At 38.3% G+C, this 17,844-nt stretch overlaps 1 protein-coding gene and 1 long non-coding RNA gene across 2 annotated transcripts; one reads left to right on the forward strand and one right to left on the reverse strand.

Annotated features, from left to right (window-relative positions):
- Positions 1-1,269: 1,269 nt before the first annotated feature.
- Positions 1,270-4,780, forward strand: LOC146673660 (uncharacterized). The gene is made up of 4 exons (XR_014908745.1): positions 1,270-1,679; positions 2,053-2,205; positions 2,576-2,663; positions 3,256-4,780. It is a non-coding gene; the product is annotated as an uncharacterized LOC146673660 (long non-coding RNA).
- A 5,232-nt stretch (positions 4,781-10,012) lies between these two features.
- On the reverse strand, positions 10,013-12,339 carry LOC146673661 (serine protease FAM111A-like). Its single transcript, XM_085400986.1, has 4 exons — positions 12,286-12,339; positions 12,110-12,172; positions 11,873-11,917; positions 10,013-11,779 (listed from the first exon to the last, which is right to left on the reverse strand). The coding sequence occupies exons 2-4, from the start codon at positions 12,137-12,139 to the stop codon at positions 10,013-10,015; spliced, it is 1,842 nt and encodes a 613-aa protein (XP_085257112.1). The 5' UTR covers positions 12,140-12,172; positions 12,286-12,339.
- Between the last annotated feature and the right edge of the window lie 5,505 nt (positions 12,340-17,844).

Consider the following 17,844-nt stretch of genomic DNA (forward strand, 5'->3'; position numbering starts at 1 on the left):
TCTAAATTGGACTTCTGTTTTTTCTTAAAAATATACAGTTTCTCATATTGAGGTCAGTACAGTACAGTTATAATCAGCTTTAATCCTGTAAAGTCCCAAAGCTGAGGCTTCTTCACATTCAACTGTGTCCATCACATCATGTGAATCAAGTCAGACTTCTCTACATGAAGAGATGGAGACAAAAGGTGAGGCTGAAAAGATGGAAGAAGACAAAGATGAAGGAGTGAGCAGGACGACCCTCGCTGCTGTCAAACACACTATTCAAGTCAGTTGTGGTGTGGTTGGCACTGGTGGCTGTTCTGTGCAGTTTACACTGAAGTCACTGTTTGTCCCAGTGAACGTGAACGTCATGAAGCCTGGCTGGTTGGAAGAGCTCTGGCTGTTGATGCAGGTCTGGTACTGGGACAGTCTGGTGTAGACTCCTGGAAAATTCAGCAAGGAGCAACCTCTCCCAGAACTGATAGTTCCCACCTGAATCCAGTGACCATTCTGTTTGCTCGCCATTGGACCTCTTGAAGTCTCCCTTTGAGATCAGTTTTCAGTGATTCTCCCCACTCCATAGTCACAGTTACACTGCCTGTTTCCCACAACAAGAACCTCCACCTCCATCGGGTTTTGTGGAGGGGGAAGGTGAACTGAAGGGGTAATATATATATATACACCCAGCACGCCCCTGCGGGCGGTTTATCCTTCAAGCTCGGGTCCTCTACCAGAGGCCTGGGAGCTTGAGGGTCCTGCGCAGTATCTTAGCTGTTCCCAGGACTGCGCTCTTCTGGACAGAGATCTCCGATGTTTTTCCCGGGATCTGCTGGAGCCACTCGCCTAGCTTGGGAGTCACTGCACCTAGTGCTCCGATTACCACGGGGACCACCGTTACCTTCACCCTCCACATCCTCTCGAGCTCTTCTCTGCACTGAAAAAAAGGGACTGGCCATCTCTTGGATTTATGTAAGCATCTTGCATGTATTTAACACAATTACCTCATGTTTTAAAGATAAATGTAACTATATAGTGTAAAAACTACATGATATGCAGAAAGGGTGTATTAAATTGTTCATATCATGTTCAGGTGAAGTAAGTCAATAAGATAGCAACGTTAAATCTCGTGAAACCACGCGTGATTTCATCTCGCGGGCTTTGGATCGTGGTTCAAAAAAGGCATCCATCTCAGTCAAGTCGAGCAGCCAACTCTACGTTTTTGGTATGTCTTGATTTTTTGAATTAATATTTACCATATTTCAGCCAAATGTAGTTAAACGTCTAGAGTGTCGCCATGTAACATGCTAAAAAAGAGCCATTAGCTTATTTGCTGTTTTATCTGTTGTCAAAGAATTGGCGCTTTTTCATTTGAATTTGTCTTTGGCACAAGAGCCGTAATATCACATTAAACCTAATTATGAGGCACTCATAACATAATTTGGTTTTCTGTGTGAATAGATTTGCCAACTGACTCTTCAGTTACATTGTGTATTTACTGCACCGTGGTGTTAGTGAGATTTTGGACATTGAACAGCTTTAGCTAATATCATTAGCGGCATTATGCTAGCTTACATCCCTACCCCTCCTGCCCTCACCTGCTGTCCTTTTCTTTTTGTTTTTTTTGCTGCACATTGAGAGACCACATCTATTCTGCATTTCACCAGGAGTCAGCTGATGGATTGTGGGTTCAAGGTGTTATGGTAAGAAAGTATATTCTATTTTCGCTTAAGGTTTCTGTAACTTAATTATAATAGGTTTTGTATAATTATTAGGTGCATGCATACACAAATAGACCACCCTATTAAAACAACTGAGAAATCCAAAATCTGCCATAGGTTTAACTTATACCTGTATGTATTGTCAGAAAGGTGATTACTGGACTCACATTAATGCACACTTGAACTAAAATGAGGTTGTAACTTGTGGGTTCTTGGGTTGCAAATCAGAAACAAACATCTTTGGATTTTTTTAATCCCATAAGATCTGGAAACACAGTTTTTATTCAACAAAACATTACTGATTAACCAAGCACAGTGCCTGCTGTTATTTCAAAATTTCAAAATGTTATTTCAGATAAAATGCAGCATTCCAGTGCATCCCAACCATGCCTTTACAGTCAAGGTTTCTGACGGAGCTGAGTTTCTCTCTGACAGTCTGCTGAAAGTGTTTGCAAAGTGATCGGGGGAACAGTGCACAAAGCTAAAGGATGTAGCTGCCATGATGACAGTAAGAACTTTAAAATTCTTTAACTACAAAGTGTATATGTATTGCATTAGGTCAGTAAAAGATTTTTATGCTGCATCCATTGAAACAGTCAACTATTACCTGTGAGTACTGATTCCACTGAAAGGATGCCATTCTTTTTTGTCATGCATTTACTGGCCCACTGAGAAAAAATTATCTTTTTTTAAAAATATATGTTCTGGAAACTATATATCCATAAAGTTGATGTCAAACAGGAATTTTTGATATTGCTTTGTAGATGCTGGTGTTGCATGTTGACTGGTTTAAAAAGTCAAGTTTTTGTCTGGGATCATTTTCTTCTGTGCTACTGAAAAGTTCACAAATCTCTGTTTTCTTTGTTATAATACTTTAGGATGACATTAATGCTCAAAGGGAGTCTCATCAAAGTGCTCCGCATCTGTGTGAAAGACAATTGCAACATCTTGGTGCAGGAGTTCATGGTGAGTGTTTTATGAGTAGATTGTGGCTTTGCAACATTTAAAAATGCATTTAGTTATCCACTTGATCCTCATTGGACTGGTTAGGACCAGTAGTCCTCTTTAATAATTTGAAGTTCACATGAGGCCTAGTAGTGAACTCGGCCGCCGGCCCTTGAGGCCCCACCCCTACCCCTGTATTAGGGGTCACATCAGTGTGAAAAAACTTTAAATTTGTCATTCTAGTGAACAAAGAAAAATCCCCCCAATATTTACATTAGCTTTTGTTTGGAAAAAAAAAAAAAAAAGACCAACTGACCAACAGCTAACCAAATTGTGGGGCTGAAAGTCTAAATTCTAACATCTTCTGAGTGACATAACCTGGATTTCTGATGGGCCGGTGTCTTTCTAACAAAAACTAATGTAAAGCATTTGAAATTATTATGTTTTTCACTCTCTCTTAGAAACTCTGTTAGACCATGAATGGCAGCATGGCAGGCAACTCTTTGGCTATAGCTATTTACTATGGTTTAAATTACTCTAACATTAGAACTGGTAGATTCAAAAGAGATGAGTTTAAAAGGGAATCTTAAAAAAATGTTTTGTGTTTAACCAGGACTTGACTGAGGCCACTGCACAGATTGAGAAAACCACAATGAACATCTGTCTCCAGAGATGCGCCAGGCAATGACTTTTCTGATGTTGGCATCATCATCGAGGGTATAGTAGTTCTTCAAGATCTGGATAACGTGACCTTTGCAGTAGCCATGCTGTTTGGACCTTTTTTATTCCTTCAATATGAGTTACCCATCACAGCTCTGCTACACTTTTGAGGTGATTCAATGGGTGGTAATGGAGTTGGATGCAACTCAGCTCTCAAGAAAAGCTCACAACTAAGACAAAACTGCTCCTGCAAGGAAAGCTCACTGTTATGCATGCAAGGTGATCAGCTCTAGGTGAGAGGACATTTAAATCTCACACTTGTTCTGCTGCATTTTTGAAGCTCAATTCCAGGAGCAGATCGCAGGGTTCATTTTTATATACTCTGCAACTGCCATGAGGACAAGCTGTTTTTGTTGTTGTTGTTTGTTTTTCCTTTTGCTCTGTACAAGTTCTCTGTTTGTCTGTTTGGCAGCATTTTTCAATTTCTGTTTGTATTTTTTCTTTTTTTTTACTAGTGAAGAGATGTAGCGTGAACAGTTATACAGTCTAAATATCCCATATGGGTCGTGTGAAATGGTATTTTCAGTTTCATTCAGTTGAAGTAAAGAACGTTGAATATTTCTAAGTATGCTGTTTTGAACCAAGATGTCACAGTATGATCAGTGCTGTAATTTTTGACAGTCACTGTATCAATGTTATTTTTGCGTCTCTTGAATAAAGTTTTTGACCTGCAAGTGCTAATTTCTTTAGTTATTGGGGTAAAATGGGTAATGTTAATAGGAAGGTGTTTGCCAATTCAGTAACCTAATTTAATGTTAATGGAAACTAACATTTCCTCAAATTGTTTAGTTATAATTGTTGTTTAACTGAATCTTGACGTCAGAGGCCTTAAATAGAATGTTTTGTATTGTCCTGTAACATTTTTCAAAAGAAACAGTCTAATTTCTTTGCTGTGATTGATTCCAGAGAACACGGAAGAACTGACATTATTTAACTGTTGATTTATATAGATTCAGTGGAGGAGTAATGTCAGTTTAATTCTTTACCTACTGTCAATGCAGTGAAATTAGACATTTTGTTTTTAAAGGTTACTGGTGGATGCCAGCAACCATCTTGGAAGAGAACAATACAATCTGTTATAAGGCCTCCATTTGAAAATTGTGTATTTGATACTAGAATATAATAGCAAAATGTAATTTGAAGATAACATGTAGTATTTAAGTGACCAAGTAGTATTGGGTAAAAGTTATTGAATGGTGTTGGGATAAAGTGAAAAAATTGTGAAGGATTAAAATATTCCAAGAGCTCAAATTACTTCATCAAAACATGTTTAAGTCACATTTTATCAACACAAATTGCACAGGTTTATTGAACATGAATAAATTGTGTTAATTTAACTCAATTGTTTAAGTTGCTGCCAAAGCAAAACATCTGTGTGCAACAAATGTCCACCATTGAATTAAGTAAATCCAACAACATATTTTTTTCAGTGTGAGCCCTTGGTATATATATATATATATATATATATATATATATATATATATATATATATATATATATATATATATATATATATTTAGTTGTTTATATATATATATATTTAGTTGTTTATATATATATATCAGTTTGTAATAAATGACATGACAAATGTACCTTCAAACAAAAAGGAAAGCTGCACCAAACTTAAAATCAAAGTACAAGTGTGTAAACAAAGATGGGGAAACATGATGTGTTTCTCCGCTGGAGCTCTCTGCAGAACACAGTCACATGGTTAACTAGTGGAGTGCTTTGATCCCACTCTGTCGTCCTGTTGTGTTTTGTGGTTTGAGCATTTGAGATGAAGCACAACAGCTGTTGTTTAAACATCATATATGGAAAATAAACTTAGCTCAACACATAGACAGTAGATTGACACCAACATGTAGTAGATGTCTGATACCACTGGAGTGGAACCTGCCTCTCATCATATAACAGCTGGGATAAACTCCAGTGCCCCTGTGACCCTGATAAGGATAAGTGAAAAAGAATGAATAGAGAGATGGATGTAAGCACATCGCATCAGGCTCCCTCGTGTGGCCATTTAAACACACTGCAAGCAACATCCTCCATTAAAAGATAAAGCATGAAATGACAAGATGGGACTACACAGAATGATAACCAAACTGTTTATATTGTGTGGATACAATGTTTTAATGTCAAAGCATCCATTCAATGATAACAGAAAAAATGTACATGTTGCAATTTCAGAACTTTTCTGAGAATCATCTTTTTTTTATTTCTTTTCTAACTCAGAAGATAATTTCAACCCAACTTTTTTAGTTTGTTCGCTTCTTGTAGACACTTTTCTTCTATTTTTTTATTCTGCTTTTTATGTGACTCCAGGACATATGAAATATTTTTATAATGAGAAATTGCTGTTACTCAATTTGGAAGAAGCACTGACAAAAGGTATATATAAGCAATTGTGTGAAATGTCTAAAATGTTTTGTCTGTCATTATTTAAAGAATATGATGTTTGAAAACTTTATAAAATACTTTTGGTATTGTTTTGCTACTTCCATGCTTCTGCCCTCTGTTTCACACTAATCCGAAGAGGCATTTGGCTTGAAAGTTTATCATAATTTAAAAATGTTTTATAGAAACATTTCCCCACCATGGAGCCAATTCCTTTTGAAAGGGTAAAAGTGCGTTGACAAATTACTGGTAAGTAACATTTTAAGATTGAAAGATTCACAAAGACACATAAAAGTCTTTAAATCAATGCAGACAAAAATACAGATTTTGAACATATAAAGAACCATGTTTTGGGCGCATGCGCACGCAGCGACCGGCAGTGAGTGAGAGCTTGGCATCCTAAGTTTTTAAGTTTTTATCATTTCTTTTCGGTTCTATTGCTGGCATGTGTTTTGGTTGAAAGAAGTGACAGTTTTCTTACAAAGTGACACACGCTCCACAACAGTGAGAACGTCATGGATTCTTTCTTCTTCATTTTGGTTGGATTTCTACTGTGCTGGCTTGTTTCCAACGAGGTGGGCGAGGCCGTGAGTCAGCTGAGGATTGTTTACTCCCGCGACGAACTGTTACAACTTAACTTACCGTATGATGGTAAGGACCTCACCTCATGTATGCCGGATTTTATACATAAAGACTCTAACAGAACGAGTGAGAAGAGGAAGAGGAAAAGAGGGAGACGTGGAGGTCTTAAATTGCGTATGAGGAGACAACAGGTCAGTCGGTTTCCCCTGCCGTCTGTTATCCTTGGAAATGTTCAGTCTCTTAGGAACAAGCTGGATGAACTCCAGGGAAACGTCAGGTTCCAGAAAGACTTCAGGGACAGCTGTGTAATGGCTTTTTCCGAGACATGGCTGACGGAGCTGGATCAGGACGCCGATTTTTCAATTGACGGTTTTGGAGCTCCCTTTGGCCGGGATCGGGATGCCCGGGTAACAGGGAAATCTCAAGGAGGGGGAGTATGCTTGTATGTGAACAAACGTTACTGTAGTGCTGTGACTGTTAGAGAGTGTATTTGTACACCAGATGTTGAACTTTTATCTGTGTCACTGTGCCCTTTTTATCTCCCTCATGAGTTTCCACAACTTTTTATTACCGTAGTTTACATTCACCCGAAGGCTCACCCCGCCTCCACTTGCAGCATCATTTCAGACGTAGTGCAGAAGCTGCAGGCGCTTTCTCCTGATGCACCAAACTTTATAATGGGGGACTTTAACCACGTCTCCCTTAAATCAACTTTAGGCAATCTGTATCAATATGTATCCTGTCCTACCAGACGGGATAAAATGTTGGACCTTTGTTACGGATCGGTGAAGAATGCTTATAAATCCCTCCCGCTTCCTCCTCTGGGATCTTCTGACCATAACTGTGTGCATCTTCTGCCCATCTATAAAACTGTCTTAAAACGAGAGAAGACAAAGACTAAGGATGTTGACATATGGTCAGAAGAATCTGTGCTTACCTTGCAGGAATGTTTTAAGTGTACAGATTGGGAAGTTTTTATTCAGTCTTGTGGAGATGATCTCGACGCTTTGGTGGATGTTACTAGCTCTTATGCAGTATTTTGTAAAGACATGATTATACCCCGTAAGCGCGTTAAAGTCTACGCTAACAATAAGCCATGGGTCACTAAAAGCGTCAAATCCTGTTTAAGGAAAAAGAGACAGGCCTTTAAAGGGGGGGCTGTTACCGATTTTCATACAGCTACCAAGGAAATGAAAATCGAGATCTTGAAAGCAAAACAGAGCTACAAAAACCTTCTTGAAAGCAAATTTGCTGCAAAAAATTTTGGGTCTACCTGGACTTGTGTGAAAACCATAGCAGGGTTTCAAAATCCCCAGAGCAGTAGTCAGGTCGTTTTAGATGGTTTTAATTCAGACAGAGATTTTGCAAATGCTTTAAACATGTTTTATGCTCGTTTTAGTTCTTTTGATTTTAGCGAGGATATTTTGGAACTGAAACAGAAACTGAGAGATACTCAGCACTTTATCATTGAACTCAGCGATGTTAAAAAGGCCTTTCATACAGTCAATGTGAACAAGAGCCAGGGTCCTGATAATATTAGTGGCCGCCTAATTAAATCTTGTGCTGATGAACTCAGTCCTATATTTCAGGTTATTTTTAACAAATCCTTGCAAACACAACATGTGCCCTCTCTTTGGAAAGAAGCAGTCGTGGTTCCTGTCCCTAAATCTAGTCGTCCAAAAATTCTAAACGACTTCACGCCTGTTGCCCTCACTTCAGTTGTAATGAAAGTCTTTGAAAAAATCATCAGAAATGTGATTATGAAAGAGACTGAAGGTCAGCTGGATCCAATGCAGTTTTCATACAGGCCCAACAGAGGAGTGGAGGACGCACTTTTGACTTTACTAAATCTAATTCTTAAACATGTAGAGAGTAAAGGGACTTTTGCAAGACTTCTTTTCATTGATTTTTCTTCGGCTTTTAATACAATACAGCCCCATATTTTAATTAAAAGACTTTTAGAACAGTTTGAAATCAGGAAAAACCTGGTGGGCTGGATTTTAGATTTTTTAACTGACAGGTCACAAAGAGTGAGAATAAATGGGGTTCTGTCTGACCCAGTGTTCTCCTCCACAGGTTCTCCTCAAGGGTGCGTCCTATCGCCCTTATTATTCACTCTCTATACAAATATGTGTCAGGGCAGACATGAAAACAGGGTCATTATTAAATATGCAGATGACTCTGTTATTGTCAGCTTACTGAAAGAGGGTGAAATTAACCACGGTCCAGTCATTGATGACTTTGTTCAGTGGTGTGAGGAGTCTCATATCTAAAACAAAAGATATGGTTGTTGATTTTAGGAAACAACAAAATGGGCACATAGTCACTTTAATTAAAGGTCAGAAAATAGAGCAAGTGCAATCATATAAATATCTTGGGACCATAATAAATGAAAAACTGAACTTTGATCAAAATTGCAAATCAGTTTGTAAAAAGGGTCACCAGCACCTTTATTGCCTTAGGAAACTTGTTCATTTCCACATTGACCAAAAAATTTTAACTTTGTTTTATCGTTCTTTTATTGAGTCTGTTTTATCCTTTTGTTTGGTGGCATGGTTTGGTCAGACCTCTGTCACAGAGAAAAACTCTCTAAATCAGATAGTGAGATGGTCCAGTCGTCTGATAGGTGAGCCACAGTCTTGTTTAGCCTCCCTGTACTCTAAGCAGGTACAGAGGATGGCTTTATCAATCCTTAAAAATGGTTCCCATCCTCTAAGGGGTGAATTTCAGCTTCTTCCCTCAGGACGGAGGTTTCTATTTCCGAGATGCAGGACAAAGCGTTATAAAAATAGCTTTGTCCCCGTTGCTGTCACTGAATTAAATAAGAACTGTTTTTGATTCGAAATATTAAAATTACTATATATGTGCCACAGTGAGCTTTATATATTTACTAGGTATGTGTGGGGGTTTTTTTTTTTTGTTTGTTTTTAAAGGGATGCCAAATGCTGTCATTTTTCTGTAAAGCAAATTTACCTTGTCTTTGGGTATAAATAAAGTTACCTTACCTTACCTTCCTCGTGAAGCGTTGTAGTTTGTCATTGACTTCATCTCAACTTTTTACCACACAGACAAGGAACTGCTGTGATGCTTCACTTCCCATTTATTATCAACCAAATATTGTTTAATGGTGACTTTTCAAAATGAACTCAAACAAATACAAAGAAAAATTAATTTGTATTTTCCAACATCAAAATGACAAATGAAAAAAGAATATGTATCGAAACATAATAGCGAAAAGTAATGAAAGAAATGCAAATTAAACTAAATGCATGAAGTCTGTCATTGAACACTGTGTGACCCAGGACCACGACACAGTCTTTATGAAAGAAAGGAAAATTTGCACTTTTGAACTTATGTTGAAAAATGTGGTAACTTCATGTTTAGACTTACTGAATGAAACTCGAGTGAGTTTTAAAAACATGCAGGAAGTTTAAAATCGAAAATAAATTCCATTTTCAAACAGCAACAAAAATCAAAAACTATAAAACTGACAATCTCTGAGTACATCACAACCACATTAGTTTCAACTTCAGAGACAGAAACATTTTCTGTTATTACTAACTACTGAAATCCTGTTTAGAATTTATTGATTTTATCAACCACAAGTTAAGAGCTAACCAATCATATTCATATATATAAATGCATAAAATATTGCCCTTATGCTGAAGGATTCTCTAACCTGAAGGACTGACCTCCATTTGCTCCACAGGATCCTCCTGCTTTATGTTGAGTACGTCTGTCAGTAACTTGTTTCCCTTTGCCTCCTCCTCAACTCTTTTCAACAGTTCCTCATTTCCACTGTTCTTTAGATTACTCACAAACCTTTCAAATATCATAGTCAGCGAATGGGCATACTCAATTACACTTTCGACTTCTTTTGTAAAACCATAGGTAAATCCTGCAGTGTGCAAACCAAAAACTTTGCCAAGTCCATTAAACACTGGAGAGCCAGAGGCACCGTGATACATGAAAGTGTGGTAGGTCCCTACTTTTCCTGCTTTATGTCCACCCTGCAATATGTTTTCAATGCCTCGCTTTCTGACATGATCACTGAGCAAGTTTATGATTAATTGGTACTGACTTAAATAATCATCAATAGCCTGTCCTCTCTTCTCTATCTCAATGATAAATGTAGGATCCATTTCTTTTACTCGCCCTGCTGGGTGTCCAATGATGCAGGCTTCACCATTGGCAGGCAGTGGACCAAACTTGCTGAGCAGCCCTGGTGGGACCTTTATCTTCTGTGCTGTCTTTTGCTGGTTTGGTTTTGAGCCTTCAGGGTTGAGCTCCAGAACTGCATAATCTAGATCAGCATCAAAGTCAATGAATGTATTCTTTGCTCTAAAGTAGTAGTAATTTGTTTCTGGCTCAGGCTCCTCATAATCAAAAATAGCAAACACTTCTACATCCTGCTGCAGCTTTTTTCCTTCAACGTAACCTTTAAATAAATGTGCGTTAGTCAGGATGAAAGTATCAAACAGCACGAAGCCTGTTCCCGTAGAAACATCAGTAATAACGACTTTGCAAACTGACTTTCCCAGTTCTAGCAGCTTCCTGACTCTGTGAACTTCACTGAAGGACTGCTGGATCTTTCCAAAGTTCTCCTTCCTGAGATTCAGTTCTTCCTGGAAAGAATCACCAGGGAATCTACTCTCCATCAATCGTTTCAGATCTGGAAACTGCTCACGCAGTCGATCATAAATCTTGTCTCTATCAACATCACTGCTGGTTTCTATCACTGTTTTTACACGGATTCCCTCCTGTCGTGCTAAATCGATAATCTCTGACTCTGATCTGCTTTCACATTTACTTTGAGAATTATTTGATGGGCTTTCTTGCAGCTTTTCATTTTTTATTTTTTTTTTAACTTTTGGAAGGCGTATCTTGAATTGTTTCTGGTGTAGGTTTTTTACCTTTTGTGTGCATACAGTGAGGTGGTCTGGGTTATTATTGTCAGACAGCTTAAAGTTGCCAAGGTCATCAATGAAGCGACCGTCTCTCTTCAGAGCCTCAGCCACAGTTATTCCCTTTTCTCCATAAACACAGAGGTTCTTGAACTGTTTTACATGATTATTTTTAAAAAGTTTCTTTTTTTTAGTGTGTAGCCCACCAACTGTGTCTATATAGAAGACAGAATAGTGCTCTTTTGGATGCACTATTTTGGAATGTTGGACTTCACCTTCAACTTTTTCTGCTCTACGTGATATGATCAGACACTCACCATCATCAATACAAGAACAGGGGAAATGTGTTGCAACACTTGACTTCTTATCCTCTTTACCTAGCTGAATGATAATGTTCTCATCTGCATATGTAATGTTCTCATTGCATTCCTCATTTGATTTTATGGCTTCTAGAACTGTGCAGAGCTGATCACACTGAACAGTGTATTCATTACTATCTTGACCAAATTTCACTGTGAATTCATGTGAGTGTTGGACCTAGAGGAAATTAAAGAGATGGTTAGAAACAGAGTGGTGCTTAAAAAGCAAGGCAGAGCAGAATACTCATGTAATGCAACAGGATATACTTACAATGAAATCACTGTCATTTTCCTTCTTCACACATCGTGTAAATCCCTGCACAAATGACAGATATTAAGGTGAAATATAAATGAGGTGAAATGTCTCAAAAAGGTCCAGACGCTTTTCTTTCCAAAGCTCCTTAGACTACGATGACCTGGATGACTGATAAGCTACACGGACATCTCAAAAACTTACAAGCATATTTATTACTCAATTAGCTATTTTCACATCGACATAAGACCTCACCTGAGGGGATTTAGGTCCCTCTGGCTGCATGCTTGCTTTGCTGCTTCTGCCACTGGGACTGTCCTGATGAAAAACAAAAACAAAAAAAGAAAAGCACAGATAAAGTTATTTGGCTAACAGATTCAGAGTATAAATGGGGAAGCTATAACACTGCAGCATTGTTAGCTTTTACTTACCCTTTGTTTAGCAAAAAAGTCCCTAATATCACCTGTGTTCTTTGGTCGTTTGGGAGGTATTTTCTCCTGAAATCATGACCATAAAAGCAGAGTATGTCAAGTGCTTGTTCTTAATAGGGGGAGTAAGTCTCTTTTTTCTACTCTATTCTTCAAGGAGTGATGAGTTCAGAAAAATAATTAATATCTAAAAATATCCAGAAATGAAAAATGTTGAAAATGCCTGTTGACACATATCATGAGCAAATACTTAGAAAATGTCACAATACAATCAAACTCAGTTGAAGCAATTAACCTTGGATGTCTTGTGGGTTTCTCCAACTTTCTCCAAGCTCAGGCTTGGCTGCTTTTGGAAAATACACTACACAAGTAGCAACAAATTGCCCGCCAAAAGTCAAAGCTATGTCACACTTCTAGTTACTCTTGAGCCATGCCTCTAAACTAATCAATATAGAGCCCTGCCCAGCAGCTTAATATGGTTGCTTAGAAGAACTTACACGAAAATAGGTACCTTTTTGTTTCTCCCAAAAAGGCCTAACAGGAACATTTCTTGCTCTAGGAAACCAAAATATGGCATCTTCATACTCATTTTTGCAAGTGTTGGATTTTATTTTTTAACAAACTAGATGTAGCCTGTCTGTATATGGGTATTTTATACTCCGACAGGTATAATTTCAAAATTACAAGCAGAAAAAACCTGGACAAGCTGGCTCATTGGTTTTTCCTGTGATTAGCATGTTTTAGCATGTTAAGACAAGACTGGTCTAATAACTTTATGTATACAGATGTCCCTGGTGAGTGTGTTTGGTGGAAGTAAAACAAACGACTGAAGGAAGCTCTTTGTTCTTTAACGTCTCAATGGTTTGGTTTAAAACAAAAAAGAATGCCCCAGTCAGTTATTATCGTGAATAGCCATGCAGATAGCTTCGGTTTACTGGCAAAGGCCAAGAAGATTTTTATAACAAAATTGTCTTCCTTTACTCCTCTTTGCATCAAACAGACAACTTTCAGCTTACACTGAAGCAGACAACGGGTGGATCTGTAAAATCTGACAAAGCTTGGGGAATTGGTGTGTCCGCAGTTATCAACTATTAATGACTTACACATGTGTGATCTGTGATTGTTTGAATATGAAATTTCAGCGGGTAATGAACAATGACTCACTGCTCGCTTCCACGTGGAAAGGAAGTAATTAAAAGTGGGAAAAACCTGGTATAGTGTGTGTGTGTGTGTGTGTGGGGGGGGGGGGGGGGGGGGTTCTATTGTTTAACAATGTTTTCAGGTGGGGCTTTATTTTAAGTTCGACTCATCTAAGGAGCTTGGAAAGAAAAGCGTCTGGACTTCTTTAAGTTGCTTGAAGACGTTTCACCTCTCATCTCAAGCTTCTTCAGTTCTGAGGGTCAAATGGTGGAGAGTCCCAGATTTAAGCCCTGTGGGAGTATCCCACCGAGGGGGACAGTGGACCCCCTCATGATCCTCTACCTAAACACATGAGCCAAGGTGTGAAAATGGGTGTAGATCACAATCAGCCAAGGTTTCGGGTGTGTTCATTGTGAAACCTGGCCCCACCCTTTCATGTGATTTCTTGAGGTCAGATGGCCCAGGATGTGAGTGGGTGTTAAGGCGTCTGGGAAGGGATCTCAAAACTGGATTATAGATGGCAGAGAGTTGGTGTCGTAAACCACCGCCTCTGTTCAAAGATGGTTGCTCACAGTGGACATAAATGGCTTCTTTTACACCAACACCAACTGCCTGCCTTGTTTGTAATCTCATCACTAAATCCAGTATCAGTGCCTTCATATGCATAAGATGGAAAACAATTAATTCTTACAAATGCAGGCCAAGAGTTGTCTGCTGAGAGTAAAAATAGTTTTATTAACCATTTACTACCCACTGGGTCCCTGGTGACGTATCTAGCCAACTCAGGTGCCAGTGATTCTAAAAATCAAGCATGTAAATTCTGCTAACTCATTTTGCCTTCCAGACACTATTTTTTAAAGACATGCAAATTCTTCAACTTTCTATTAATCATTAACAAAAACAAAAAGAAAAAAAAATATTTAAGTAACTTTTCTTTAAGTTTTCTTAAAAAAACATAACTTTAAGTTATTGTGGTGAATGGTTTTAACAGAGTTGTTCCTCCCACATTTCCAAATCTCGCTTCCCCAGCAGTGTAACAATAAGATACATTTTGATATTAGGACCAACTTGCTATGCCGAATATTGTAGTGATCTATAATGCTCAGCATGTTCAGCAAGTCATAACATACACTGAATAAATACTAAAACTTGAATAATACACGTGCATTAGTCACTCAGGATGGAAGAACTACGTATTCTAGAAATAAAGAGACAAAATAAAAGACAATAATAAACACAATAATTATGACAGGTTTTTTGTCTGTGTGTGTGTGATTTCTGGCTTTAACATTACGTGTTTTTTTTTGTCTTTTCTTATTTTTTTAATATGCAGAGATTGTTTAACATATTTTCTAGAATAGGGTCCCGTTTACTTGTGAAGTGTCAAAAAAACTACAGCAAAAACATAATAAATGAGATGAATATCAAACAAAACAAAAAAAATCACATATATCCAAATGTGCTTTAAGAAATTATAAAATTTTCAGTTTTTATGAAAGAGAGGAAAAAAATCCCATTGTCTTTCCACTACAGTATGTATTAAAACATTGTTTAAGACACTGAGGCAGTGTGTATGAAAATCTGATCATTTTAAACTCAAAACTGCCAGAAGATTAAAATTCTACAAGCACCAGTAAAATTGTTATTTGTAAAAAATTCTAAATAAAATTTAATTTTCAAACCCAAAGACAAGTTCAAAATTCATGTACGATCTTTCTCCCATATGTTGCTTGTTGTGTGATGAAATGGACACTCGGGGGAGCTGGTGGTGTATAATTTACTCAAACAGCCTGTGGAGGCGTTCTTTTCAGCAACAACTTGTGAAGAAAAGAACCAACTTCTCAAAGTATTTTTTATTTCATCCGCTTAATTGGAAAGGGGTCCCTCAGTGTCGACTATATACATTTAATTTTTGTATGTGCTTATAATGACAAAACTAGAATAGATATGTGCTTAAAAGAGATTTGCTAAGCGCTAAGGTATTACTGAGGTCATAGTAGGTGTTGTTGTTATACCAGACCTCAGATAATAAAAACATTAAAAACCTAAAGATTTACGCTGACATAAGGGTTCACCTGAGAGTTAGTATCTCCTCGTGGCTGCGTGCACACTCTGCTGCTTCCAGGAATGTACTATAAAAAGATACACATAAAAATGAACTCAACCAGAGTGTTAAGATCATAAAATAAGAAGTATAAACCAGCAGAATTATTAACCAAAATGTTACATTTTTCTTTATGTATGTAATGCATGTGTTAAGTTGGAGTTTCATTTCACAGACATTTTATTGACTTCCTGGTTCACACTCCAAAGGCACACAGTGAGAAAACAGACTGCTATAGTCCCTCCTCTCAAACCTAAAGGACTGTTTGAAGAGCTCGGGTGTGGCTTACACATAAAAGCAACTCAGATCCAAGTTCACTTGGACTTCATCTGAAACTTGTAAACTTGACAGTTTTTTCTTAGAGGTAATAATCCTTAAAAAACAACAACAACAAAAAACTATAATAACTGGTTATATCAGATGTAGTTTATCTGACTTTATAAGAGAGATCGTTTTTTACTCACCAAACTACTGCTGCGCTGGAGAGATCCGCTGACTTCTGGAAGGAAGCAGAAAGCAACTGAATGATACTGAGCGGGAGGAACCTGTGACCAAGAGAGACTTGATCTCATGGTAACCTATTAACCAATCACATGTGTAGAGGTCTTTTGGGGGCGTTTTTACTTTGCATGTTAAACGCTGGATGAGTGTGGGAATAAACCCACAATTGAGTTAAATGAATCAAAAAAGTAATTTAAGCTTTGTACATGTCTGTGGCTCTTAGAACCACTGGTCTAGAGTTGTATGTGCGGACAGGGGTGAAGAAAGAGAGGGAGATATTATATGATTTTATAATGTATAACCCTCTGTAAGAGGAATAAAGGAATCAGTATGGTGTTTTCCTTCATTTACATGCTGTTTGATTGGCTGCAGTGTCCTGAGAGAGAACCTGGCACTCTGTGGATTACATCTTTCTCTTGGATGTGCTTTAACCCTTTAAAGCCTAGTGCAGGGGTCGGCAACCTGCGGCTCCGGAGCCGCATAGTCCTTATTTAGTCCTTATAGTGCGGCTCGGCATGGTTTGGGAGAATAAATTATAAGTATGTAGCTGAAGTGTATTTTATTTATTTTAGTTCTTTTTTAACTTGTGGTTCTAAATTGGAAGATTATTGTGATATTGAAATATAAAAATAAAATTATATTTTATTATTTTTTTCATCGCTCAAAATAAGCGTCACACTCGCGGAAGCCGGTGTACCCGCCGAAACGCCGTGCATTTATCGAGACTTTCAGCCATTATTATTATGGATCTTCGGATCCACATTATGTCAGCAGCTATTTTCCACCGTGAACTATGTTAAAAACAAACACCGCTCACGCCTCACAGATGACAATAAAGATGAAATTGACTTCGTACAGCAGCGGTCTGCAGACGCTGTGCGCAGAGGTTCAGGAGCAGAAGTCCCATTGTAAACATATCACGGCAGACCTGACGATGTTTGCATGAACACGCTTTTCAGCATCTCTTTATTGGCCACTTTTCACACACGGTTGCTGTACGCATACAGCCGGCTGTAGCTTTTCAGCTCACAGCCCGACACATACCAACACAACAGCATAGATAGCACAGATGTTAAGGCGGCGTGATTGCGGGTGCCGCTAAGGTGCGTCCTTCTCACCTGCAGCGGTGCTGCAGATCACGCCCCACTACACACATTAACCAGGTAAAATATTTAGGCAGAATTTTGCAAATATCTATTTTTTAGCAGCATTGTGCTTTTTTTCCAATTATTTTTTAAAAGTCGGGTCAAGCCTCCAAAATCCCAAAGGCGATATAAGGGTGGCGGCTCACAACAGTTTTTGTTTGCTGGATCATTTTAGTTCAGCTGGGTGTCTTTCCTTTTGTTATATTTCTTTAAGAGTTCAAAATGTGTTAATTGCATAAATAAAATGTAATTTTCTCTGTAGCACTTCATGGATTTCATAAGCAACACACCTTAGTTGTTCACACAAAGCATAAAAGTAAAAACCAATATACTGTCATGGCCAGGGGATCAGCAGGCCGCTGACTAGTAGCGTTCTCTCTCTCTCTCTTGCTCTCTTTCTCTTGCTCTCTCTCTCGCTCTCTCGCCAGGGCGGAACTTATGGCGGGTTCACGCCCTCGGTGAAATATTAACTAAATATTATTATTCCTCTGAAGAGGAAACACCTGGGCATCATCAGTGCAGCCAGCATTTAAGCCAGGGAGTGGCTTCTACTCATCGCTGGATCGTTGTGTGAGACTCGCGTTAGTGCAGCCCAGCTCTGAGCAAGTTCTCTTTCGTTTCCCTGCGCAAAACCTCTAACGTGTGTTTCCTTCTGTACATAGATCCCCTGGA

Source organism: Rhamphochromis longiceps, linkage group LG3, assembly GCF_057381845.1.
Source record: "Rhamphochromis longiceps isolate RC_006_pf linkage group LG3, R_longiceps_female_GT1.1, whole genome shotgun sequence".
Taxonomy (NCBI): Eukaryota; Metazoa; Chordata; class Actinopteri; order Cichliformes; family Cichlidae; genus Rhamphochromis; species Rhamphochromis longiceps.